General features: G+C 53.5%; 12 protein-coding genes across 12 annotated transcripts; 4 read left to right on the forward strand and 8 right to left on the reverse strand.

Moving 5' to 3' along the window:
• Positions 1-494: 494 nt before the first annotated feature.
• Positions 495-3136, reverse strand: CCMA1212_001814 (uncharacterized protein; the record flags this gene model as incomplete). The annotated part of the gene is made up of 2 exons (XM_073699228.1): positions 495-2727; positions 2805-3136. 2 exons carry the CDS (start codon positions 3134-3136, stop codon positions 495-497), a joined length of 2565 nt encoding a protein of 854 aa, XP_073562152.1.
• Positions 3137-3797: 661 nt separating this feature from the next.
• Positions 3798-5578, reverse strand: CCMA1212_001815 (uncharacterized protein; the record flags this gene model as incomplete). Its single annotated transcript, XM_073699229.1, has 3 exons — positions 3798-3965; positions 4033-4915; positions 4971-5578. The coding sequence occupies 3 exons, from the start codon at positions 5576-5578 to the stop codon at positions 3798-3800; spliced, it is 1659 nt and encodes a 552-aa protein (XP_073562153.1).
• Positions 5579-6056: 478 nt separating this feature from the next.
• CCMA1212_001816 (uncharacterized protein) lies at positions 6057-7033 on the forward strand (the record flags this gene model as incomplete). The annotated part of the gene is made up of 4 exons (XM_073699230.1): positions 6057-6087; positions 6177-6625; positions 6703-6925; positions 7008-7033. 4 exons carry the CDS (start codon positions 6057-6059, stop codon positions 7031-7033), a joined length of 729 nt encoding a protein of 242 aa, XP_073562154.1.
• A 648-nt stretch (positions 7034-7681) lies between these two features.
• CCMA1212_001817 (Inner nuclear membrane protein SRC1) lies at positions 7682-10025 on the reverse strand (the record flags this gene model as incomplete). Its single annotated transcript, XM_073699231.1, has 2 exons — positions 7682-8276; positions 8422-10025. 2 exons carry the CDS (start codon positions 10023-10025, stop codon positions 7682-7684), a joined length of 2199 nt encoding a protein of 732 aa, XP_073562155.1.
• Positions 10026-10821: 796 nt separating this feature from the next.
• On the forward strand, positions 10822-12372 carry CCMA1212_001818 (Ubiquinone biosynthesis monooxygenase COQ6; the record flags this gene model as incomplete). The annotated part of the gene is made up of 2 exons (XM_073699232.1): positions 10822-11008; positions 11075-12372. The coding sequence occupies 2 exons, from the start codon at positions 10822-10824 to the stop codon at positions 12370-12372; spliced, it is 1485 nt and encodes a 494-aa protein (XP_073562150.1).
• Positions 12373-12615: 243 nt separating this feature from the next.
• On the reverse strand, positions 12616-14193 carry CCMA1212_001819 (uncharacterized protein; the record flags this gene model as incomplete). Its single annotated transcript, XM_073699233.1, has 3 exons — positions 12616-12632; positions 12704-13445; positions 13531-14193. 3 exons carry the CDS (start codon positions 14191-14193, stop codon positions 12616-12618), a joined length of 1422 nt encoding a protein of 473 aa, XP_073562151.1.
• Positions 14194-14215: 22 nt separating this feature from the next.
• CCMA1212_001820 (uncharacterized protein) lies at positions 14216-14401 on the reverse strand (the record flags this gene model as incomplete). The annotated part of the gene is made up of 1 exon (XM_073699234.1): positions 14216-14401. One exon carries the CDS (start codon positions 14399-14401, stop codon positions 14216-14218), a length of 186 nt encoding a protein of 61 aa, XP_073562673.1.
• A 352-nt stretch (positions 14402-14753) lies between these two features.
• On the reverse strand, positions 14754-15392 carry CCMA1212_001821 (putative N-acetyltransferase p20; the record flags this gene model as incomplete). The annotated part of the gene is made up of 1 exon (XM_073699235.1): positions 14754-15392. One exon carries the CDS (start codon positions 15390-15392, stop codon positions 14754-14756), a length of 639 nt encoding a protein of 212 aa, XP_073562672.1.
• A 1091-nt stretch (positions 15393-16483) lies between these two features.
• Positions 16484-17104, reverse strand: CCMA1212_001822 (uncharacterized protein; the record flags this gene model as incomplete). The annotated part of the gene is made up of 1 exon (XM_073699236.1): positions 16484-17104. One exon carries the CDS (start codon positions 17102-17104, stop codon positions 16484-16486), a length of 621 nt encoding a protein of 206 aa, XP_073562675.1.
• An 857-nt stretch (positions 17105-17961) lies between these two features.
• Positions 17962-19801, reverse strand: CCMA1212_001823 (Cytochrome P450 monooxygenase andK; the record flags this gene model as incomplete). Its single annotated transcript, XM_073699237.1, is given in 9 exon segments — positions 17962-18016; positions 18084-18180; positions 18271-18321; positions 18390-18501; positions 18585-18692; positions 18707-18902; positions 18959-19122; positions 19202-19290; positions 19527-19801. The coding sequence occupies 9 exon segments, from the start codon at positions 19747-19749 to the stop codon at positions 17962-17964; spliced, it is 1095 nt and encodes a 364-aa protein (XP_073562674.1). The 5' UTR covers positions 19750-19801.
• A 2077-nt stretch (positions 19802-21878) lies between these two features.
• CCMA1212_001824 (uncharacterized protein) lies at positions 21879-22925 on the forward strand (the record flags this gene model as incomplete). Its single annotated transcript, XM_073699238.1, has 3 exons — positions 21879-22091; positions 22150-22513; positions 22576-22925. The coding sequence occupies 3 exons, from the start codon at positions 21879-21881 to the stop codon at positions 22923-22925; spliced, it is 927 nt and encodes a 308-aa protein (XP_073562677.1).
• A 1079-nt stretch (positions 22926-24004) lies between these two features.
• On the forward strand, positions 24005-25879 carry CCMA1212_001825 (uncharacterized protein; the record flags this gene model as incomplete). Its single annotated transcript, XM_073699239.1, has 6 exons — positions 24005-24679; positions 24743-24962; positions 25041-25463; positions 25518-25625; positions 25716-25774; positions 25838-25879. 6 exons carry the CDS (start codon positions 24005-24007, stop codon positions 25877-25879), a joined length of 1527 nt encoding a protein of 508 aa, XP_073562676.1.
• Positions 25880-25900: the final 21 nt, after the last annotated feature.

Below are 25900 nucleotides of genomic sequence, written 5' to 3' on the forward strand. Positions count from 1 at the left end.
TGAAAACTGAAAGAGGTACTATTGAAGGAAGAGCGTGAGGAGAGAATGAAAATTGACAAAGCACACTTGCGCACGGTTACAGGGTAGCGACGAGGCTCAATATCCCATTGGTGAGATTTTATGATGGCGCCAACACATACGAGAGTTTGCCAGCACCAACTGACATGAATGATTCAAAAAGACAACTGAGATTAATACAGCAAGCATTTTACAGAGTGAATAAACACTGAACGAAAATTATACTGATATAAGGTATAGCTACTGGTATAACTGATTGAAAAGGATATGCTTCCCAGTTGTGCGACCTTTGATGGCCGTTTCCCCCTGATATCCTGTTCTATATAAGCCATTCATTCTGATCCAAGCAGGATGTCGCTTTGCAAAAGAGAGAAACCAAATCCACCTCAAAACGCCCCATCCGTATTCGCCGCAAAGACAAGAGTAGGATACTAAGAAAAAAAAAGAAAGCAAAGATTCACCCCACCCAGAACAGATCAGACAATGTTATACACCCGCTTCGCAATCATATAGCACGCCACCCCAAAGAGCAGCAGCCCCGCCGTGATGCACACAAACCACGTCAAATCGCCCTCGTACTCCTGCCCCGGCACCCAGACGTTCATGCCCCAAAGGCCGGTGATGATGTTCATCGGCAGCACAATGGTTCCGAGGACGGTGAGCTTGCCGAGGACGTCGGCGGTCTGTTCTTGGCGTTCGTTCATGCGAATGTTGATTTGGGCTAGGTAGTTGGCGTGAGACCGGGCGAGGATTCTGGAGAGAGAAAAGGCATTAGCTAATTTGACCATATCTGATGCGGACGAAGGGAGAGAGGGCACGTACTTCTCATAGTGACTAAGGTTGGAGGTCATAGTCACAATGTGATCCTGGATATCGCCGAGATACAGGCCAATCTCTGACCGGGGGGCAACCTCCCATTTCTCGTTGCAGCGCTTCGCAAGGCCCTTGATGACGTCCGCCTTGTTGCCCAGCAGCCGGTACAGACTCATGACTCGCTTTCGGCAGTCTCCCACGCGTCGAAGCATGTCGCCGCTCGAATCTGGAATCGTCGCGGTGTCATCGTGCTTTGCGGCCTTCTCATCATTTAGTCGCTTGTCTGTCGATGTGTGTAGCTGTAAGATGGAGTCGTCAATCTCGTCAACTTCGTCCTCAATGTTCTGTATCAAGGGCTGGAAGACGTCGGTGATGTCGTCGATGATGGCGTACGAGATCCAATCCGACGAGAGAATCAGATAGTCACGGAGCTGCCGTATCCGCCGGCGAACGTTGGCGAGATGCGGCGTCATGGAGAAGTGGAAGCTCAGGACGCCCTCCCGGAAGACAATCACATACATGTTGACGGGCTCCAGGAAGTTGTCGCTGGTAAAGTCCTGATCAAAGGTGCGGTAGTTGACAAAGTAGTAGTTGCGAAACAGCTCGACCTTTTCACGGGCCTCCTGGAGCATAACGTCCTCAGCTGTGAGAGGATGGATGCCAAAGGCCTTGGCCAGGACCTTCATCTCGTCTTCCGTCGGGCTAAGTATGTCGAGCCACCACACTGGCCTCTCTCCGTATCGCACCGGCTTCTCAGATACTTTGGGCTCGCCCGCGTTGTTGCTGTTGTTGCTGTCCTTTGGCGTAAGATGGTCGGGCGACTTGTTCCCATGGACCGAGGCAGACCTGGAGCTGGAACTCGTCCCGTCTCTCGCTGGTGGCGACATGAGGCCATCCTTCCTCGTGTCTAGCGTTGGAGGCTTGGCGTCGGCCTCGAGCCCCTCCGCTGAGAATCGCGGTTTGGACGGCGGAGGCGTGACATCCTCGGAATCGCTCTCCTCGTCCGACGAGAGAATGCGGGGCTCAGGAATGAACAGTGCCTGGAAGTCGCTCCCCTGCTGAACGAGCCCTGATATGGACTGGCTGTGAATCGTGCTCTGAAACTCTTCGTTGAAATACGTGAATCTATAGGGCGCCTCCTCTTCGGTTTGGAACCAGCCCTTTCGGATGGGCCGCAGACGGCCATTGATGAGCTGTGGCTCTGTAATCGTCTTGACTCGTCGCTCGTTGCTGCTGTCCTCCTTCTCGAACTGCGCCCAGTTCTCCAAAACAGAAAGATCAGGCCACTGACCGCGGCGCCGGCGGGTTCTGTAACGTCGATCGTCGTACCGAGAAGCGATCTCGTCGTCGCCAATATCGGACATGCCTGGGCCGGGGAAACAGACGTCGCCAGAAGCTTGGGGCGGCAGCCTCATCTCGCGATCGGGCCGATGGGTGCCTTCGGCGTCGGAAAGCGCCTCATCGCCGCTTTCCACACTGAGCTCATCTCGCATCATGACATCGCCAAAGTTGAGCTCGATGCCGTCCGAAGGGCCAAAGGTCGGAGAGCCGGGGATGGAGGGCGGGTGGTTGATGTCGTACTTGTTATCCATTGAACTGTATGCGGTCCTTAGCCGCTCCTTGGAGGAGGAGCTGGACTGCCTCCGGCTTCGAGTGCGGCCCTGGCGCGCATCGCTGGCACCGTAGCTTGGCATACCCGCCTGGGATGCCGGACGCCTTGCGAGCTCTGAAAGCAGCGGCGCGGACTCATCCCAGCGGCCAGAAGGGCTCTCATCGCCGCTCTGCGCCGTGTGCATGGACCGGAGGCGGGAGTTGCTGACGGACGAGAAGGGATTCTGAAAGGAACCGGGGCCAGCTATCGTCGACGAGCGGCGGACTCGCATCGGCTGCTGTTCTCTGAAGGGAGATGTTACTACATGGCATTCCAGCCAAGCAAAGGTAGAAAGGACTTGTAGTCAGTCACGAGGGCCTACCTGTGGTCCAGCAGGGCTTCGCTGTCGATGCTTGTGCCGCTGAGGTTCGCCTGCGCCACGCCGTAGAAGCCATTGCCCGAGGACTCGCCCAGCTCGTCGTGGTCGTGCAGGAGGGCAAAGCTCTTGCGCCTGGGCCGCTTCTTCTTGCCGCCGCGGTGGTTCCTCTTCTTCTTTTGCGACCGCTGCGACTGCGACTGCGACGGTTGAGGCGACGGCTGAGCTGCTGGCTGAGCTGTAGCCAGAGGGGCGGATGCGGGAGCTGATGCGGGAGCTGGCGATGCAGCGGCCGAGGGATCGGGGCCCAGGGGCGAAAGGCGATTGCTGCTCGACATCTTCAGCAGCGTCTCTTCAGGGCGTGCAAAGCAGCATGATCTGCTGTAAGCGTTGCGCGAGGGGCGATTGAAGGCTCAAATGATGACGATGGTGAGGAGCGCTCGTAGTAGAGAATAGGGGGCTGAGCGTTGTTGAACAGCGTCCTTTGTCCAGGGTTGGTTGGTTGCTTGTTTGTTGGAAGACGGCCAAGAATTGGTGATGTCAGCACAGCTCATAAGCTGCAGCCCTGCTGGTATGGGCGCAGTTCCAGCAAATTGATTAGCTGCCCGAGTTTCCAAGGCGTTGCGGGGGTGGCAGCAGGTTGTTGCTAGCGCAGAGCTATGCCTGATTCCAGCAGGTTTGCCTTGAATTTGGGCTCCCCTTTTGACTCTGGACAGCGAGATTTCGAACGAGAAGTGGCGTCTCCACTAACAGCCCATCGCGTCTTCTTGCGGAGAGGCGACTCGGCTTGTCGATCCGTGGATGCCTGTATTTGATCTGTCTGAGAAGACATTTGAGGGCAAGCAATGAATTAAACGTCTAGATCCCTACTCCGTACTACTAATAACATAGCCGAGAGATGCCATTTTCCTTTCTCCAAACCCCGGCCGAAGCTTATTCTCCGGATGCTACAACACTGAGAAACGCACGCACTATTGCTGCACTTCACCCCGGTCTCTTTCATGCAGCCGCGACACCCTTTGCCGGCTCGCCAAAGTCCCACAGCTTCACCAAGAGGCTGTCTGGGTTGGTGGCGGGTTCGTCCTGGGGCAGGAAGATGCGTTTCGGGATCTGGAATTCCACCACCGGAGCCTTTTTGATGTCCTTGGCCATCTCTGCGTCCAGCAACTACAGATGTGTTAGTGCTTGCGTCAACTGTACTCATTGAAAGAGAGCAATGCGGAGTTGTACTTACACTGGCATACGAATGGTCGAGGAAGTCTTCCATGTTGTACGACTGCTTGGTAAACTGCTCAGAGATGATCTTGGCAATCGTTGCAATGTTGGGGTGATAGTGCGACTGCAGCTGGACAACCTCCCACAAGCAGCTGTCGATTGCGCCAGTCTTCATAGGATCCGGCTCTGTAGGGTTGAAGGCATCGTCGAAGCCATTGTCCTGAATGTGCTTCTTCAACTCCGGGTCCTGAACTGGCCGGTGGATCATAAACGTGCATGTCGGATGGCGCCTCAAAAGGTTGTAGATCCAGGGGACGACTGTCGCGATGGCGCTCGGCGGAGCGTTGAGCGCGAGGCGAGAAAGCCTCTTGATGAAGCTGGCGACGAGAGCGGCGGGAAGATGTGTTGAGCCGAGGAAAGTGTCCAGCAGGCGGAAGAAGCGCGAGCGGTGCTTGGAGTGCAGGATGTCCTTGTCGAGAAGGGAGTAAAGCTTGGGGTAGAACGATGGGTAATCCAGGTTCCGCTGCTGGATGAGGTAGAAGACGCCGGACAGGGCCAGCAGGGACATGGAGCCGCCTGTGTCGTAGCAGCTCGTGAGAAAGTCGGACAGCAGCTCTGGTTTGGTGAACCACGGTGCAATGTTCGTGGATATGACGTTGAGGATGCGTTTTCGCTCCTCTTTGGTCCGGACAATGCTCAGGATGGCCAGCCAAGCGTCTTGGCCTTGTCGCTTGTGCTGGGTAACTGTCCTCAGGTTGTGGGACTTCTTCTTGGGGCGCGGGACGTAAAAGTCTTCGAGCTCCTCGGCAGACTGGGGTACGCCGTCCAGCGCTGACAGCAGAGCAAACACCTGGTCGAATAGTTTGTCCGGAATGTCTTTGTCCAAGCGGTCCAAGATTGCCCTAAGAATAGGTGAGTATGGCCACTGGAATCTGAAAAAAATCTGGAAATGCTTACTTTACTGCTCGGAACGTGTAGTAACGGATATCATCGTACTCTTCGACATAAGACTCCAGAAACGCCTTTCTCACGTCTTCATTGCCTGACATGATGAGGACTTCGACAATGCTCTCGAGGAAATTATACGGGAATGTGTATTCCTCCTTGTCATATAAATGCTCCCCCTCTGCCTTGAGAAGCCTCATGCAGAGAGTCAGCGCCGTCGCCGCAAGGTCTTCATCCGCCAACATCTTTTGCAGCAGCGACTTGTACTGAGCAAACTGGTCCTTAAGCCAGCCAACGACGACGGTGTCCTTCTCTGACAGGCCCTTCTTTGCGACGAGGGAGCCCTGGGCCAGTAGCCGCAAGAAGATGCGACACAGAGCGACTGCGGCAAGCGTCGGCTCGTCCTCTCCGTCCTCGTAGCGGCTGGCGATGCTTTGGAGAGTGGCGATGTCGTTGTAGTTCTTCTTGGACTCCAGGATGCCCTGTTCCATGAGGAGGATCTTTGCGTTTGGGTCTTCGGCGTCATCGTTGGATGAGCGGCGCCGCTTGGCGACTTTGTTGGCTTTGTCTCCCGTGGAAGCTCTTTTGCGCTTTGCGCTGTCTTGGGCGCCGGCAGGCATTGTGAGGGACTGAAGATATAATTAAAAAAAAAAAAGAAAAAAAAATCTAGATGGGTCAACGAACCCAATCAGGGCGTATTGAAAGAAACGAGAAAGAATAGAATGACTCGCGATGATCTAGAAAAGAGTTGCTGTAAACGATATCGCAAAATGCGGCTGTCAATCGCGGTTTGATCTGAGCGACAGACTGAAAATCTCATCTCATGAAAAGACATTGAAGAATTTCACTGCAGCCTTGCATCCTCTGGCCAATGACCGTCTCAGCCTTTTCCGCGCCAAGCTCCCTCGATCCCCATAGCCGGGAAAAGCTCGGCTTCAAAACTGCTCAAACTGCCTCCAAGAGCTCAAGTCATCCATCACGTGATCCCAACGTGTTGCCGAACTAGCGCGATAAAACCTCAAACCTCATTCCCAGCTCCCGATTCAATGACAAGGCGATAAACCCCCCCCCCCGTCCCGTCGAAACCCCATCTTCACAATGGCGTCCCGCTTGGTGCGAAGCGCTGTCGGTATGTTGTCGCTTCGCCTGCCGGCCCAATTGCAGTTGTGCGCCAAAGGCTGACCGAAGATGCGAACCTCAATGTTGAAACGAAAACAGGCGCTCCCCTCCTCCGAACCTCGATCTCCCGCGCCGCTGCCCCGGCCATGTCCGCCGCCGCCGTGCGATACTCGAGCAACGTGCCCGCCGAGGACCCCAAGAAGAAGGCCCAGAGCATCATCGACTCCCTGCCCGGCAACAGCCTCGTCAGCAAGACGGCCTTCCTGAGCGCCACCGCCGGCCTCAGCGTCTACGCCCTCAGCAACGAGTACTACGTCATGAACGAGGAGACGGTCGTCGCCGTCTGCCTGCTGGCCGTCTGGACGGGTCTGCTCAAGTACGGCGGCCCTGCCTACAAGGAGTGGGCCGAGGCCCAGAACGAGAAGATCAAGAACATCCTCAACAGCGCCCGCGCGGACCACACCGAGGCCGTCAAGACCCGCATTGAGGACGTCAAGCAGATGAGCGGCGTTGTCGACATCACCAAGGCCCTCTTTGAGGTCTCCAAGGTATATAGCCCAGCCCGGGTCACGATCGCGCCGTCCCGATAAATACGGAACAAGTCGTGTTGATGCAACGATTATAGGAGACTGCCCAGCTCGAGGCCAAGGCTTTCGAGCTCGAGCAGCAGACCGCCCTGGCCGCCGAGGCCAAGGCCGTCCTCGACTCCTGGGTCCGCTACGAGGGCCAGGTCAAGCAGCGCCAGCAGAAGGAGCTGGCCGCCGCCGTCATCGCCAAGGTCCAGAAGGAGCTCGAGAACCCCAAGGTCCTGCAGCAGATTCTGCAGCAGAGCGTGGCCGATGTCGAGAGTGCGTTTCCCCCCCCCCCCCAACCCTTTTGAGTCATTGAGTTAATTTTGGACTGCGATTTACTGACGGTGAACGACTATAGAGATCGTCTCCTCTGCCAAGGCCTAGATAGATGACACGAGAAACAAAAAAATAAGCTACTAGAGTCTAGATTTAAGGTCGCCGCAAACTTTCTTTCCTTTTGTCTCTCGAAGCAGAAATCCTCCCCCTGTGCATATAATAGCACCTGTGCATTAGCCAATCAATCAAAGACACTAGTCGATTATCTTGTCGTCACGACGGATGATTCTTGACCGAGGGAATGAGTGCATGATGTCTCAGGTGTAAGGCAATGGGTGGAGAATTGCGGGTGTAATATACTCTTTATGTTCTAGATGATGGAGCAAATGAAACAAAGAATACATATGCATGGATACCTACCTATGCATCCGCAACACTGACGAGAGGTCGAGAAGAAGATGAAAGGTAAGCGGAAAGGGGCTGCTTGATAATTCCATGTCATGTTATTCCATTGATACTACCTAACCCTGATATTCATGTCTACCAGTCCAGTTACCCTACCCAAACCACCAATAAATAAACACATCCGCACATTATAAACATATCTTGACAACATGGATAAATACAGCGGTTGGACCAGAAAAGAACATTACCCTCCTCATCTTAACCGGAGAGGAAAAAAAAAAAAAACACCCCAGTTCTCGCGAACAAGGCAAGTAAACACAAGAACAAAACCCATCAAAGCAAAACCCCTCCTTAGAAAATCGGCCTCGACTCGGTCCACTTCTTGCTCTCCGCTGCCGCAGCGGGCATCGTCGATTCAGGGGTATCAAGAATCTGATCCCGCGCCCACCTGCCGCTGGCACGTCTCCTCCTGGTGCCACCACCATGGATAGGACCGATCCACTCCCACGCCCGGCCAACTTCGCCGCTCCTGCCCTCGCGCTGGCCTGTACGCACGTTGCTGTTCTGCTCAACGACCTTCTTGACCCTCTGCCAGATCCTCTCCCGCTCAGCCACCTTGTGCACGGAGCGGAGCACGTCGTCCCTCAAGTTGGGCAAAAACAACCAGGGGTCGTCCAGATCCTCCTCGCCCAGCTCCTTCTGGTTCGCCAGCCTCTCGAGCACCAAGTCGACGAGCGCCGGGACCTGCGCCGAGTCCGTCAGGTGCTGGCGGTATCGGGCGCGCAGGTACAGGACCGCGAGCACGACGGACATTAAAAGTCCAATTGGGAGTCGATGTCTTGCCAGCCCGAGGCGGACGGAGCGCTTGAGCGCGCAGCCGAGCGGAAGGCGAGCGAGAGAGCTGGACGATAGCTTGCGGTTTGGAATATCGGGGGAACCGGGCGATCTGTGGGATCAGGAGCGGCTCTGATTAGCTGCTATGTCAGAAAGCGAGTTGAAATAGGGGGGGGGCTCGGAGGAGGGCAGGGCCGAAGCCATGGCTCAAGTATTCCCCCCAAATGAGAAAGAAAGGAAGATTTGTAATAACTTACGTTGCCATTTCCACAACCACTTCATCGCGGGAGGTGATCTCGCCAATGGCGGCCACCCAGAGGTCTTCGAATTCATCGCTGTTGAGCCTCTTGTTGCGCTTCCTGCTCACGGACGACTTGAGCTCCTCCTCCGCGATGGCGGGCGAGTCGACCGTGGTGCCGGACTCGTCGAGGGGCTCACCGCATTCGTACTTGGCACGGCGCTGTCTCAGCTCCTCAATGGCCTTGTCGGCAACAGCCTGGACGCGCCGCGCCTTTTCGCCGTCTGGCTCGCAGGTCGGGGGAAGCGGGACAAGGCCGCCGAAGGACAGGGGATGAGGCTTGAGGACGAAGCCGTTGTGGCAGCGGACGGAGAAGTCCTCGTAGCAATAAGCATGTGCAGGGCATGGCTCGCACTGAGGTTCGACCAATGGAACGAGGACATCGGGCACGGGGAGCTCGGGCGGGATGATTTGCGTTGCTGGCCGACCGAGACCGCAGTAGCCAACGGCAATCTTTTCCTGTCGATACCAAGCCAGGTAGACGCCAAGCAGAGACATGAAGAGGACGAAGAATGGTGTCTTGAGGTTCGTCTGGCGGGGTTGCTTTTGCCTTCTAGGCACAATGGTGGTCTCGCCCCTCCTCGCTGCCTCTTCTAGCTCTAGCTGCGCGTCGGGGGTGAATTCCTCACCGGCGTCCACTGAGTAATCGGGCGATTCGTGTCTCGGCTTACGAGCAGACAATTCGTATGATGGTCTCGCGGCGGTAGACGGCCGCGGGATGGACAGAGGCTCGATATATTCTTCCCGTCTTCGAGAGGGCTTTTCGCTTCTAGCAAAATCGTCGCCAAATCGTCTCCGGCTGGGCGTCTTGAGGGCGGGAGAGCCGCTTTGAAACGGGTTATCATCGGTAAAGACGCTTTCTTCTTCCTCGTAGGGAGCAGCGGATGGAGTAGGGGGACTCTGATGCGCGGGATAGTAGGGCGTGGCGCCGAAAGGAGTAGCAGCAGCAGCACCATACGGAGTGTTATGAGCCGTGGCATACTGCGTTGCCGCAGAATAAGGCGTAGGCGCGTAATGAGAAGTAACAGGCGTCTCTTCCTCTGCCTCCGGCTCGTTCTTGATCTTAGGTGTGGCGGACCTCCGGGAGCGAGAGCGGCGCGTCGACCTGGGCGCCTCGTCCTCGTCATAGTGGGACGGCTGGCGACTTGACCGGCTGGCGGATCGCGCGCCGCGCTTCGTCTGGCTCTTGTAGGGCGTGGGCGTCGTCGCGGCCCCGTCATCGTCCTCCTTCTTAATGCGAGCCGATGCCTTGCGGGGCGACGCCGAGCGACGCGGCCTGACGGGCGTGGGCTGGTGCTCCAGGCCATAGTCCTCCCATCTGCCGTTGTCCTCGGGGCTGCCGGCGTTGACGATGCCCGAGCTGGACCGCTTCGCCTTGGCGCGCTGGGCGCGCAGCTTCGCGACCTGCGGCAGGACGTGGTTCTCGACGAGCTCGACCAGCTGCGGCTTCTTGGCGGTCGCGGGATACTCGACGTTGTGCGTGACGAGGATCGAGCGCAGGCGAGGCACCGTGACGCTGCGCGGGTCGAAGCCCTCCTGGAGATAGTCGTCTGCGTCTGCCATGGTGGGCTGCTTCGCGAGCTTTTGCGCTTGCGGGTTGCGGAAGTAGAGGATGATTCAATTCGACCCGGAGCAAGAAAGAACAAGCATCAAGCAGAAATCAAGACGAATTGAGCGAAGCGCAGAAGGAATGCGATGCGATTTTCAAGGCGTTTGTCTCGGGAACTTGACAGCTAGCTGGAAATAAAACAGCCGGCCAGCCGTTCAAAACAAATCGACCCGGTCAAAAAAAGAGAGCCGGGGTCTCGCCAAAAGGTGAAACTAGTCTGTAGTCTCACACCCTGGTCGAGAAAATGAGAGGCGACGCTTCGTCTTGCGACCCTTGACGAAACGCTGGATTTTTTTTTTGAACCGTTGTGTGTAAGGAGTAAAAGTGTGGTGATTGTTGAGCTGGCCGTCGAAGCTATTGTAGGCCCGTGAATTTACTCGCCTCTGACGCAACGTGGTAGCGCCGTTGTCTGTGGCAACGTCTGGAGCCTAGAAACGGAGAAAAAAAGAGGGAAAAAAATTGGGAGAAAAAAAAAACGATTGGTTCCCACAATGGTTTGACAGGCTCCGGCTGTTTGCTGGTCGCCAATCTGCTGGTCCTTGATTGCCTGCCTTGCCTCTTTGTGTGCGTATGCATCTCAAAGTGTGGCTTGCACAGCCACAGCCACACCCGTCGTCGCCACACCCCGCCAACGGCGACGTTCCGTCATGCCATTTGGTGATCGAAATGCTGCAGCTCCAACAAGATTGGTGACGAGATGCCAGTTTGTCGCATCTGCCATTGAAGGCTGAATTCACCTCCCGTCTCTCTATGATGGCATCAAACAGGGTCCTAACAGCAAGCCCCCGGTTTGTATGCCGCAGCTGCTCTCGCCAGGCGCGCAGCTCGAGCTCTTACCGGAGGTCTTATGCCACGGCCTCGTCGCCTTCTCACGACATTTACGATGTGGTTTGCATCGGAGGTGGTCCAGCTGGGCTGAGTCTCCTCACAGCACTCCGTAGGAGATCGCCATACTTGCATCATACAGGCAAATAGTGCTGATGCTAACACGACATTAAACCAGGCGCCAATCCCACCACCTCTCGCCTCCGCGTCGCCCTCATCGAAGCCCAGGACCTCTCCAAAACAGCCTCCTTCTCCCTCCCGCCCACCCAATTCTCCAACCGATGCAGCTCCCTCACGCCCACGACAGCCCAGTTCCTCAACACCATCGGCGCATGGCCGCACATGAAGCGCAGTCGCATCCAGGAGTTCCACGAGATGCAGGTCTGGGACGGCGTGACGGATGCGCGCATCGAGTTTGACTGGCAGCCTGGCTCGTATGCCAGTCAGGGGAACGTCATTGCGTACATGGCTGAGAACCTGAACATCACGTCTGGCCTTCTGAAGAGGATCAAGGAGCTTGGCGGGGTGGACGTCTTTGATAATTCGAAGGTGGAGAAGATTACGTTTGGAGAGGAGACGGAGGATGTTGATCTGAGAGAGTGGCCCGTCGTGCACTTGCAGAACGGAAAGTCTCTTGCGGCACGACTCCTTGTTGGCGCTGACGGAGCCAACAGCCCTGTACGATCATTTGCGGGCATTGAGAGTCGCGGCTGGGATTATGGAAGGCATGGAGTTGTCGCGACGCTCGAGCTCGAGGGCGATGGTTGGGGAGGCGAGTACCGCAAGACGGCATACCAGCGATTCCTCCCAACAGGACCGGTTGCCATGCTTCCGCTGCCCGGCAACTACGCGACCCTGGTCTGGTCGACGACGCCTGCGAACGCCGCGCTGCTGAAGAAGCTGGCCCCCAAGGACCTGATTGCGCTGATCAACGCTGCGTTTCGACTGAGCCCCGTTGACTTGGCGTATATGCATACTCAGACCACTGGGCAGGACGACGAACTCGCATGGCGGACTCAGCACACGCACTTTGACCCAGAAGCCATTCCACAGCTGGTCGTTGGCGTGCAAGAAGGCAGCGTCGCATCGTTCCCTCTGAAATTCCGCCATGCGGACACTTACATCGGCGAGCGCATCGCTCTCGTCGGCGACGCAGCGCATACCGTCCACCCGCTCGCTGGACAAGGCCTCAACCAGGGCCAGGGCGATATTCAGAGCCTGGTCAAGACGATTGAGTATGCCGTTGCCCATGGGCAAGACCTGGGAACGCAAATGTCGCTCGAGTCGTACAACAGCGAGAGATATGCGGCGAATCATGTGTTGATGGGGGTGTGCGATAAGCTTCACAAGCTGTACTCCGTTGAGAGCGGGCCTTTGATTCCCCTGAGATCGCTTGGCTTGAAGGCTGCGAATGCGCTTGGCCCGCTCAAGAGTTTCTTCATGGAGCAGGCTTCTGGTCGGGGGTTGAGGGTTTGAAAAATAGAGGCTCGATCTCCAGATGCTTTCTCCCTTTTGATCGGGGTTTAGCCCCAACTGTATTAATATGACCACATAGACATCACAGTCTCATGCCACGGGATTATAAGAATAACTCCAGAGAGCCACCGAATATGAACATGACAAAAGTTTTGAGAGTATTTACGAATTTCTCCCAGTCAACTATGGCTACAGACAAAAGGAAACGGAATTCTAATATTTTTGCCTTTCCCCCCTTTCGTTCTACCTATCAACCTCACCTGTGCCATCCAGTTAGTAAGCTTGATTCTCAAGAAGCGAAGGATTATCTGGATTCTGGTGATGTACGTACCAAACACAAGATCCATGGTACCGATTAAAGCGACCGCATCAGCCAACAAGTGTCCCTTGGCAACGTGGTCGAAGCCACCCAGGTGAGCAAATCCAGGAGCACGGATGTGGCACCTGTAAGGGCGCTCGCTGCCGTCGCTGACGACGTAGACTCCCATCTCGCCCTTGGGCGCCTCAATGGCAGAGTACGTCTCTCCAGGGGGCACGGCGTAGCCCTTGGTGTAGAGCAGGAAGTGGTGGATCAGGGCCTCCATGTTCTCCTTCATGGCAGTTCGGGGAGGAGGCGAGATCTTGTAGTCCTCGACGCGGACGGGGCCGGCGGGCATCTGGTTCAGGCACTGGTGGATGATGCGCAGGGACTGTCGGAACTCCTCCATTCTGCACAGGTATCTGTCGTAGCAGTCGCCGTTGACGCCGACGGGGACGTCGAACTCGACCTTGTCGTAGGCGTCGTACGGCTGGCTCTTGCGGATGTCAAAGGGAACGCCGGAACCGCGGAGCATGACGCCGGTGAAGGACAGGTTCAGAGCATCCGCCGCAGAGACGACACCAACACCCCTCAGACGCTCGATCCAGATGCGGTTGTCGGTAAGCATTTCCTCGGTCTCGTCGATACGGTCACCGAACTGTGTGGCCCACTGGTAGATGTCGTCGAGCAGTCCAATGGGAATATCCTGGTGGACACCTCCAGGACGAACGTAAGCAGCGTGCAGACGAGCACCAGAGACTCGCTCATAGAATTCCTATGTGAAACAAACAAGATTAGTCCCACCAATTCAGAGTCCTAGCTTTTCGCTTTTCCTCTTCTTCAGCTTTGGAGTCGCATACCATGAGCTTCTCTCGCTCCTCGAAACCCCACAGGAAAGGCGTCAGGGCACCAACGTCCATGGCGTGTGAGAGGACGGACATGAGGTGGTTCAGGACACGGGTGATCTCGCCAAACAGGGTTCGGATGTACTTGGCGCGGTCGGGGATCTCAATGTTGAGCAGCTTCTCGACGGCGAGGGAGAAGCATTGCTCGTTGGTCATCATGGAGACGTAGTCGAGACGGTCAAAGTAGGGCAGGGCCTGCAGATACGTCTTGTACTCGATCAACTTCTCCGTGCCTCGGTGCAGCAGGCCGACGTGGGGGTCGGCTCGGACGATTTCTTCACCGGTGAGCTCGAGGATCAACCGAAGCACACCGTGGGCGGCAGGGTGCTGGGGGCCGAAGTTGACGGTGTAGTGCCTGACTTTGCGACCCTCGACGCTGTTGTCGCGCGGCTTTTTGTCGGTGCTCGAGGGCTGGGGCCGGGTCGGGAAGCCGTAGACGTCGCCGGTCGTGTTGAAGTGCTCGTCGGTGGGCACGATGCGCGTGCCCTGATGCTCGGGCGTCGCATATCGGCGGACGGCAGATGTTGAGAACGGGCGAGCGGCGAAGGAGGTCGCAGTCGCCGGTCGAAGGCAGAGGCGCCTGGCACTCTGGCCAATGAGTCTGTGGACGGCGGCCATTGCGGGCGGACAGGGCGGAGAGTTAGACGAGAGGCTGAAGAGGCGAAGACGGTGTTCCAATCGCCAGAGGAGCCTCTGCTGGCCCGAGATCAATGGCTGGGTTTGGACGCAAGATGCTCGCCTTGGAGGTTCGTGGCCCGTCAATGTCCCGGATCGAAGAATCGGGGAAGCTTGCAGTTCCGGTGATGGTGGGGGGCCGGAGTATCATTTTTGCGCCGAGGGCCAATCAGCGCGCTGCAATTGGCAAATTGCCTCTTGTCGTTGCCTCATCGACTTGTGGCGGTATATTGAACTTGACCAGAGGTGACTTGATTGAGACATGATATGCTCCTGACTATTCTTCTCAACTTCAAGATTATAATAGGACTTTTGGTAATTAGATATGAAGTGCAGCCTGGTCCATCACAGAGACGTCCGTTTAGTTGCATTTAGCTTCATATACGCAGCTGGAGCCGCGCGTGTGATGGATGACCCAGCATGTCCTCGGCCCTCATTCACATGTAACTTCTCTATAATTCATCATTACTGCATTCAAGTTGTCTATCCCTAAGCGCTCAAGTTTACTTCAGATCATCTCTCAGTAGCCCAAAATTAACCTCATCCATAATCTTCCCGCCCTTCTCAACAGCCCCTCTCCCCCTCCCCTCCAGCACAAAGCCGCACTTCTGCAGCAGCTTCTGGCTCGCGGTATTGCTCTCATACACATGCGCCTGTATGCGGTTCAGCGTTGGCCACGTCTCAAACGCCCATCTGGTGAATGCCCTCAGCGCCTCTGTTCCGTAGCCCTGCCGCCACACCGACGGCGAGAGGTAGTACCCCAAGCCCCACGTCCTGTAGAGGATATCTGTCAACGCATGAGTGCCAATTCCGCCAATGAGGAGCGCATCTGTTGTCGAAGAGTTTCCCGGGTATCCTGGCTTTAACAATATTGCGGCTCCATGCGGGTATGCCGCTGTATCGTCGTCGTGGAAGGTTTGTTGGATGAACTTTTCGGCGTCGGCAGTGGTGTATGGGCTGGCGAAGCGGTCGCTCATGTAGCTGGCGACTTGTTCATGATTGGCAGCCAAGGCCAGGGCCGGGGCATCTGAGATGAGATACCGCCGAATGATGAGTCTTTCCGTTTCGACCAGGACGGTGCCGGGGTCGCTGCTAGGCGGGCATGGCGATGGGAGGATTCTGTTCTTCTCTATGCTAGGCATTGTGACGAGTTATCAATTGTGATGTTGAGGAGGTGCCAGACTCTGCTTCGAGATTCTCTTGCCCATACTGAATAGCTCACCGAGGAAAAGAACTTGGCTGGAAGAATGTCTGTTGATGTCTGGGGTCTTTAACGACTGATATGCGAATGAAATGAGTCACTCCATAGCCGAGTACGGCCAATGGTGTATGACTCCTTGTCCCCTGGTTTACAATTGCAGCAAGTGAAATGTCAACTCTTTCACATGCCATTCTGGATCAATTTGAGTTGCCCACAACTGGAAAGATAGCGATAGCATTGCGGAAGAGGTTTACACTGGTTATCTCATGATTTCAGGAGCACAAAGCAATTAGAGCCTAATGCGCCTTTTCCGTGAGCTTATCTTGTTACGTTTCATGAACCAACCATGACTCAGGCAGTAGACAGAGAGCAGAACTATGTTCAATGCTTCATACAATATAATCGTTGAACGGCGATACACTGTGACAATGGTGCTATCGCTACAGCTAAGTGTACATCATGAAGCCTACCGCCTCACGTCCTCGTTCTGTGTCCGCCATCCTTGAATCACCTCTGTCCTTCCTTGTGTCTCTTCCACCCTACTGCCGACCTAATATTCCAGTCATATGGTCTTCAAAGACACGCCTTGCTGTCAACTATCGGCCGATTGGCTGTCGTCGCTGCTTTCGATTTATTGTCATGCCTTTCTTCCTGTATGATCGATCGTGCAGACACCGCCAATTGCTATCGAGCTGAGTAAAGCGGGTTCTTGGAGCTGCAGGGAACAGAATCTCTTCATCGGTGTGTTGTTTGAGCGGTTTGTGCTGCCTTGAATCCTCTCATTCTGCCATATCGCAAGAGTTGCATAGCTTGTGGTCGGACCTCTTCAACCAGCATTGCTTTATACAGCTCTTCTTCTCTCCTCTACAAGAGCTCCCGTTGCATTGCCCCGTGGTATCATTGGAGGAACTGGTTCTGAGTATGTTGACTATCGAAAGACAGTTCGAAGAAGAATTGATCCTGAGGGAAGTGGCACTGAGGGAGCTGATTCTCAACTGGAGTCTCTGCCTCGCCCTAGAATAGCCCAGATGTCTAATCTTGCCCGCTTGGCGACGTAGCGGTGGGAGCGGGCGGATAGATGCTTGTATCTGATAGGTCCAACTGCGCAGGATCGATAAACTCCTGAGGAGGTGTCGGATAGCAGTCAAGAGGGCCTGTCATGCTCGGATATGTGGATGGACCAGGCCTTGTCTCTTGCTGGCTTGACTCTCTGCTCAGAGGAGGGGTGGGCAGCTCGGCGCTCTCGTTCACACGCTTGCGCTTCTTCCCCTGAAATTGATGAGCTTCGTCGTATTCCCTCCGCAACCTCGTCTTTGTCCTTCTCCACAGCAGACTGTCTCCGGGACTCTCTGCCAACCACTGTCGATCGGACTTGGCAACGTAGGCCCAATCTTGCACAAACGCAAATTCCAAACAAAGGGCTTTCCAGCAGCATGGCTGACATGCGCGGCTGGCAGACTTCCTTGTTGAGACCACTCGCGGGACGCCACAGTCGCTGGTGCTGGTGTTCCAGTTCAAGTCGCGGCTCCCGTCATACGCCGGCGGCATGCCCTGATTGGCCTTGACGAAGGGCGTACATGGCTGCTTCACGTACCACCCGACGGGCCGACAGCAGCTGCTATTGCAGCAGTGGATTTCGCTTGCTTTGCACATGGTGTCTGGCTGGGAGTCCTCCTTTGGCGGACTGTTGTGGTCTATTGAATGAATGGTGGGAGATGAGGAGGAAGAAGAAGAAGAGGCAGAAAGAACTTTATGGGCAGGAAGAAGGGGGGTTATTTATACTTGTGCGCCTTTGAACCTTCTTCACGATGCTCGTACAGCCTTAAACCTTCCGCACGAGACTGCCTAGGTACGGAGTAGTTCGGCAACATTCGGGCTGAGAAGGACCAACAAACCTAGTTTCTTTGATGGGTTAACTAAAGTTACTTTTTGTGTCAGGGCAACTTATATAGGTATAGCAGCTTGAATTCGAAGAAGAAGAACACCATCAACACGCTCGATAAGGCAAACGCTGTCAGGCCCAGCCTCGAATTGTGGTCCTGCTCCGCTATCGTTTGACTGTTGCTCTTTTTGGGAAGTCTGTACTTGTGCCATTCTGTGACTTCTACTTTTCTCCCTTTGAGAGTAGAAAAAAGGCAAGCTGATTACCAATGGTTATCTCCCAACGTGCTATCGAGTTTTGAGGCTGGCCCATGCTCCCGGGAAGTGAGTATCATAAGTATGCGGAGTATTTCGTAGTTCGCGTGAAGACTATTCGAGATCTTGACTCTCCTGCCCTTAACATCACACGTGCTCTTGAAGGCACTTCTCGGGACTTGGTGCTGCTCGCCTTCTCTCCTGGACTTGTTTAACTCTCTCTGCAATCAAGCACAATGAATCAGTTGAAGGCTCAGTCTGCCGAGCGACCTCTGCCCCCGGAACGCAAGTACCTAGACGACTTTCCGACCTGAATGATGCTATCTACGCCAGTCTCTCCAAAAATAGAATTTGGATATGATATTATGATGGTTTCAGGTCTCCCTCATCGTAATCTTAACCTTCAATCCCTTCAGGAAGACGAGGGCACTGATTGGAGAGTTGTGTTAGCATGGCCAACCATTAAAATTAACAAGATATGAATAGTAACACTCACCTGCAAACATCAGTAATATCTGCTTCATCGACAAGCTTAAAGTTGTACCGCATTAGCAGAGTGGAAACCAGCTTGTCCATCTCGAGCCAGCTAATGTCTGTGAACCTTCGTCAGCATCCTCACCGTTCCACTAGCTTTGTGCAATTCGTGTATGTTGTGTTTATGTCTTGTATTGCATGTCACCCACCTTTTCCAATGCATGTCCGCGTGCCGCCACCAAAGGCAAAGAAGAATCTCTCTGTGATAGGGGGTGTCAGCGTTGTCCATACATTTGCACCTTGTCAATATTGACGTTGCATATCTTACTTAGATGACTAGTATCCTCTCCCAACCAGCGTTCAGGCTTGAATTCCTCGTTCTCGGGACCCCAGATCTCGAGCATATGATGTATAACCCAAGGGCTACTACCAACAACGGTCTGATTGCAAGGAAGAGCAACACCGGATCGAAATGTCAGCAGACCAGAATAACCCTCGGAGATGCTGCTCTTGATTGACTTACACCCCCGGGAACAAATTTGCCGCAGATGGTCATGCCTTCCTTAGGGACATCTCTGTCAGGGGTAAACCCGACTGGGCTGAAGACCCTCAGTGCTTCGTAGATGATGGCCTGCAGATAGGGACAGGCTTCGGCTTCCTAAAAGGTGACTGGGTTTGAGAGCTGGACTGCTGATTTCGCTCCTCGAGTTCGGCCCTGAGCTTTGCCAGGACGCGGGGGTGCTTCAAGAGGTTGAGGAAGATGCTTCGCAGGCCGATGGCTGTTGTATCAGATCCTGCAAAGAAGTTGGTCGTCATCATGAATGAAATGGAGAGATTGGTTCTATGTCTTTGTTAGCAGACGGGAACATCAAGTTGGTCCTGTAGGATAGAGCATACAGTTCTGACTTGCTGCGTGCGGTCTGGAAGAACTGTCCGACAATGTTCATGTCGTTGCCTCCCTTGTCCCTTCGATCTTGCACTTCGGACTTTGCAAACTCGAACAAGTAGCCGTTTCGGTCATTGGCAGCTAAGAAGTTTCCAATATAGGGCAAGATGAACCTCTGATTCCTAGATAATAGTGAGTATAGCGGTCATGGACAAGGGGAGTAAAACGTCTGAACTCTGCCAGATTTGACAAACTTCTGCATGCTCGCGGTAAAGAAGCAGATTGAAAACAGAGTGATCTGAGGGGAAGAGGTTGCAAAGTAGGGGTAGGGGCGCGAGCCATACTATAAATCATCCGAAATGCATCAGGGTCTCCGACGCTCTTGTATACCGACGTTTCGGAGATGATGGTTAGCCAGGATGAATCTGCAAAAGCATTCACAATACTCATAAAAGTATCAACTTGTGACAAATCACCAAGGGATAGTATGTGAGAAGGGGATGAGGACGAACACTCCCAGCTGGTTCGGTCCGATTCGCACAACACTGCCGTACCGACGATGCAACTCGCTCTACTTACGATGCCATTGGCCTAGAGAAGTAGTATATGCCCGCCATAACGTAGTCACCTTGGTCGCGAAGGGCCCTGGAAACGAGGCTAAGGGTGAGAAATAGCATTGATAGACGGCAAAGGCAGCGGACGCAATAAGGAGGGCCGAGACAAAGACGAGAAAGAGGTGAGGAGAGTGGGACTGGGCAAAGGCGAGCATTTTTCGATAGCCCAAGAGAGTCGGGTCCAGCATATTTGCTTTGATGAGGCAGCCACGCGGAAAAGGGAGCGTGTCGCAAAATGAGCTGGCTAGAGTTTGATGTTGACTTTGCTGTGGTTTCGAGGGAATCCACTCTGATCTTATGGGAATCGAGTACAGGAGTAGTATTATATACTTGCTTTCAGTGGGTCTGGAAGCAGGAATTGCGATCTTGTTGAATAGGAGATTTTCCATGACGAGAAGTAGCCACTTCTTTTCCCCAGTCTATGTTACAATTCATGCAAGGTAGGCTGTTGAAGCTATCCCCGGCCCACCACCTAGCAGACTGACAATGTGTATATCAACATTATGGAACCCCGAGTTTTTTGCATATGGTTACTCAACCTTCGGAGTAGTCCGTGAGTCCATGGAGCTGCACCTCGACGTCCGTTCTTGCGTATTCGCACGGTCTTTCCGTTGCAGTACTGATTTGAGAACTACCGACCTGCTGTGCTGGTACGAAACAGGCGTGTATTACATACAAAGCTTCTGTGAGCGGTTACGAGAAAAGTGCCGGCTGATCAGCTTGCATCCAGTGATCTGCACTTATGTCTTTACTTCTCAGAAGCCAACCTCGGAGTAATAACTACGTTGACAAATCCAACATCTAGCACTGGATGACCAACATATGAAATCTTTTTAATGAAACATAATCACCTCGTCTATCATGTTGTCACTACTCTATGCGAACTGTAAATTTGGGAAAAAAAAGAAGGAAAGAAAGAAAAAAGCTTCGATCACAAGCTACACGTATGACTGAACACTCGCAGACGTAAACCAAGCTGATGAGCCCAGGACACTTGTGGATGTCGTGTATGAATTTAGAGGCTCCGCGGAAAATCCGGACCATATGCGCTCCCAATCATATCTTTCCTATCCCATGGGAAAGGAAGGGGTTAAAGGTTGATGAAACCGGTCGATAAATTAACTGCAGAAACGCCGCGGCCCGGTATCGTATGAGGCACGATGCTGTGCACGTCTAGCAATATGGCATGCTTGCAAGGGTCTTCAAATGTTTGAGCTGTCTATAAAAGTTGCCGTCTTATCCGTCTAGTCGACGTCTTTGGGGCGGATTTGTGAAGGTTGTGTTGTGCAACGTAGAAACTCGAGGTTTGCATCAGTTGCCTATTCCGGTAATTCCCATACTTACACATTGTGTGCCCTTTTCAAATAGGTAGCCATCCTTCGTCACCGTTTTCTCTGCGAGCAACAGCACAGGAACACCGCAGAGCTGTATACGAAGCGAGTTGCCAGAGACTATGGAAGCACAACTACGTAGCAGGGAATTATATAGAACCGCACAAAGAGCGTGCGATCATGAGCTACCCATCCCGTCTCAATTGCTTTTACGTTGCATGGTAGCTGTCGTGTCTGAATGATCATTAAAACACCAAAGAGTCATGATTCGCATGCCAAAGCCGAGACATGGTTGGTTCTTCTTACATGAGGACCCTATTTCATCATGATAACCTCTTGAGGTCAAGAAGTCTCGAGGCAAGTCTGACGAACAAGATGCGGTTCTTCCACAGTGCTTCCAGGTCCTCCCTCTCGAGTGGTTAGTGTGCAAACGGTCCCAGTTTTAGCGGGATCTCGGGCCGCCGGGATTCTTGTTCTAGCGCTTCTACAGCGGCTAAGCGAGGCGCTAGAACAATGGAATCCCCCTCCATCAGCTGTTTGCTGAATGTCACCTCTGTGCCTTTCGGCTCCCCGACACAGATCAGCAATTGACGGGCATTCTAGGCTAGGCTACTGCCTCCGCATCCTTCTGGTTCTGCCCGAGGATATATGTTCACTATCACAGCGATCTAAAAAATCCTGTAATGTCAAAAAAGATGTTGTTTATCAGGGGCTTCTCCTTCTATACCCATGCTTCGTGGCTGTATCTCATCCATGGCTCGATATATCGCTCGCTTTCCCCTGAGTCTTGGGATTGCGTAACACTGGAAGCTGCTGCACTCTGTGGTTTTACAGGCCATAAGCTCAAATGTTGACAAGCTCAGCAGCTTCACTAGAAACTTTGAGCGAATTGCAGCTGAGGGCATTTTTTCGCCCACCACCATCCGCACAGTCTCCAGCTTTCTCAACTTACATGTTGCCTCCATGCGAAACATCTGACGGCGACCATGGCTTCCTCGGCCCAAGACATTCTGAGAATCCTCCATGCCGCCGGCGGCTTCATCCCCGATATCAACGGCACCGAATATTATGTCGTCGCTGAGGAGAGCAATGAACTGAGCGAATTGCGCTGGTTCGGATCACAACTTGCTAGCGAGACCTTCATCGCATCAGGCATCAGGACTAATTCGCCGGCTGTTTATGCTGTCCATGATGATATAGTGAGCTTCAAAGGCGCCTTGGGGAAATTGGCTCAAGCGGACCTAATCATTTCTGTAGCGGTCTGTCTTCTGCGTCGGGGAAGATAATGCGCTCAGGCTCTTCATGCTGAGGGAGGATGAGTGGCATGAGATTTATCTTAGCGGAAATGGCAATATTCTGGTGCATCCTTCGAGCAGATTGAGTGGAGGCGTTGATGGCGGTGGCAGCCTGGTGTTTTTCGAGGACTTCAAAGGCCATATACGAGGCATTCGCGTGCAACAAGATGGAAGCTGGAGATTTCTCCGCTCTCTTTCAGTGGACTCTGTACCGGGGAACCCCCATTTCGCCCAAGTCCAGGATGGTATCGCCTACTTGAGCTACGTGAATCGGGATGGTTGTATTCATCAGATGAGCATGGGGATCGCATCCAGATTCTACCGTGGTCTGCACCCCTCTGTCATTTCTTGCCCCGTTACGAGATGCTACACTCTAACAAGATGACAGATAGCCTTCTTTCTGGTGCAGATTTCACCAACACTCACGTCGCAAACTTTATTGTCAGCATAGATGACAATAGGGTGAATGAGATTCGGAATGAGTCACGGAGTGAGCCGCGAGATGAGACAGAGTTTTGCCTCCTCGCTCTGACTAAGAAGGACAAGGGGCAGGAGCCAGAGGAGCTGGTGTGCGTCGATGGCAATGGAAAGCGGACGGTGTTGGGCAAGATTGTCAACGGCGTGTTTGGCTATACGTCAGACAAGGAGAACAATAGGCCTGTTATCAAATCTGCATCGACTGCGGTGAGCAATGCCACGGGAGGAGGAAAGGGCGGTAAAGGGGGGAAGAGGAGGTAGAGGGAGCCTCTGCCTTGCCTGATGTGTTGGTCAAAGCAGAAGAAAGGATGTGTGCTTGAAGTGCCCCCCTCATCTTGTCATACCTTGTGAAGGCGAATCGATGCTGATAATTGACCGAATCAGAAGATGCTTGGCAGGTGATGATTGTGGCCATCGTATCGGTAGGAATCCAGAGTGCGTAATAGAACTCAAGAGCTGGAACGTGTCTTTGAAGGAGAAGGATAGTTCCAACGCTTGCAAGCAATATCGAGGCGCACACGTAGAAGCCCGACGCATGCGCTCAACCGGTGATTGGCCGCATATTGTTGGTTTGTAAGAGCCGGGATATCCACCTTGGGCAACGAGAGCCCTCTTAGGCAAGGGACTGAGGTGGAATTCATGGATCTGTAAGCAATTAGAAAAGAATATGGAGTACAACTTGCTGGGCTGATACTGGATGCTCCTCATGCCTCATAGCCGACAATCTCATGCGGCTCAAGCCAGAAAAAATATATTGGTCAAAATGTTCGACGCGGCTGACAAGACATTGGTCCAACCCTCTGGTGCAACTCAACAAACGAATGCGATTACGGCCAATCATTCTCACCCGTCAGGTATCAGCAGCCGATGCGATACCGAATCCATGCCGCCAATGACGCAGTCGAACCAGGCTGTCGGCTCTGTATATCAGTCATCTGATACCGAGATCTTTTTCCCATAGGCCGGGGAATGCTTGCATAGCCCAAGTTACCGGGCAAGGGGTACGCCACTTTGCAGTAGACGCAGCCTTGAGGACCTAAATGCCCGATATTCCACCAAGTTCCAAGGCGTCGGTGACGATTGGGCACAAAGACACTGCATTTGTGATGAAGAGCCGCAGTATAGCTCAAGCCTTGGCTCAAGCTGCTGCTTCGATGATCATGAGGATTCCGATGTGGAATCTCATAGACGGCCTGCAGTGTACAGTGGATTATGTTCAACTTCATAGATATAACCCGGCTTCCTCGATGGGAACAAAAGGCTTAGAGAAATATCAGGTCGACAGCTTTCATTTCTTGTCCTGCTTCTCAATTTGATAGTGCTGGGCTCAAACATATGCGATGACCTCCCTTGTCGACCTCGCGTTCGCGGGAACTCTCAAGCCGAGTGATCTCATCGGCAGAGAAAAGGAAATAGACGCAGTCGACAGAGCAACTCTGTACACCCCTCTCGGCGCGGCTGTCTTCTCCGGCCGCAAAAAGGCAATCAAGCTGCTCCTCGACAACGGCGCGAACCCCAATGGCGTCCCGGAGTCCTACCCCCCTCTCTGGATCGCAGCAGCCAGGACAAAGGGGCACATCGGCAGCATCGTCGGAATGCTTCTTGCTCGCAAGCCGGACGTGAACATCGCTTCTGATCTCACCAACAAGTCTACTCCTTTGCATGCCCTCGTCAAGCGGTACAGGAGGGAAGACGACGTCTACGTAATTGAAGCCCTCGTGGATGCCGGCGCTGATCCGGATGCCAAAAACAACAGGGGAGAGTCAGCCAAGTCCGTGGCCGCTGCACGAAACGACAAAAGGATATTGGCTATCCTGTCTCCCAAGGAGTGGAAGCGTAGCCACATCAAAGATCTCTTTATGCTTGCATCCCTCATCCTGTTTGTATTCGCATGGGCGAACGGAAGCCATGTTGGGATGGCTGTTACCGGTATGAGTGCCGCTGCGGTAGGTGCCTATGGGCATATTGCCAAGAGGTTCAAAATCAGGGGTCGCTTCGGCAAGACGATTCCACCGGTATGTTTCGCGTCTTTCACGCTTATAGGCGAGGTCGAGATGAGTCGCTAATAGAATGCTTAGCATGTCTTGGAGAAGATTGAAAAGGATAACACCAAAAAGAATTTCAAGGAAGAAGTGAGCAAGTACATTAAAAAGGCGCATCTTGACCAGTTTTTCAAGAAGGAGGGCTTTCTAGACAAAGTCCTTGAAAAAGCCGTTGAGTTGGAAGCAGATCCGAAAAACGGTGCTCAACCTAAAGATTTGATCCGTCTTGCACTCTTTCAGCCTGTGCTTTATTGCGGTATGTGAACAATCTGATAATCACTCAGTTGTTGAAATTTTACATCACTTGAAACTAAACCATCCCACCTACACACAGACGATAGCGGCTCAATGAAGAAAGACAACCGGATCCGGCTGCAGGCGGACTTGAGTGAGCGAATCACCAGTCTCACCACGAGGCTTGTTCCAGACGGTACCGGCATTGAGCTACGACTCATCAACTATCCAACTCAGGACTTCATGTCAAATCCTTCTCCGAAGCAGGTCAACGATATTCTTATGAACACAGTCACGTACACCGGCCCGACCGAGATCGGAACCAACTGCAGGTCAAAGATCCTCGACGAAGTTGTTTACCAACCAATCAAAGAGGGCAGATTTGATCGTCCGGTACTTGTTTCCGTCTTAACTGATGGCTGCCCTCTGGGGCCTCCTGGAAGTAGTGAGACGCGAGATACGCTAAAGGATGTCATTACGGAGTGCGGTGATTTTTTGACCAAGCATGGGTACAAGAGGAATGGTGAGACACCGTCATCTACTCAAGGATTCACCACATCTGACATGGGCCTTATAGTTGTCCGCTTTCAGATCAGCCAGATTGGACAAGACGCAGCCGCAAAGGACTTTATCAAGAACCTTGCTTTGGACCCCCTCTTGAACGACGTCTTATACTGCACTACACGTAAGGAGTCCCCTTTTCATTTCATATGCGGCCCTATCGATGCCACCTCTTTGCATACCATGTTGGGCACTGACAGATTTGCATGAGTAGGACAGCTAGATGATGAGTTCAAAACCTTTCGGGACAATGAGCATCGTCTTGAACAATGGGTGAGTCAATCCGGTCTATTTGCGTTTCCGGAATTTTCCCCGCAATGCTGACATTCATTACAGCTTCTGGAACTGTTGATGGAGCCGATACTTGAAGCCAAGTAGAAGCAGTCAGCGCTCTGGGAC

Source organism: Trichoderma ghanense (genome assembly GCF_004382785.1).
Source record: "Trichoderma ghanense strain CCMA-1212 chromosome Unknown scaffold_1, whole genome shotgun sequence".
In the NCBI taxonomy this organism is placed as follows: Eukaryota; Fungi; Ascomycota; class Sordariomycetes; order Hypocreales; family Hypocreaceae; genus Trichoderma; species Trichoderma ghanense.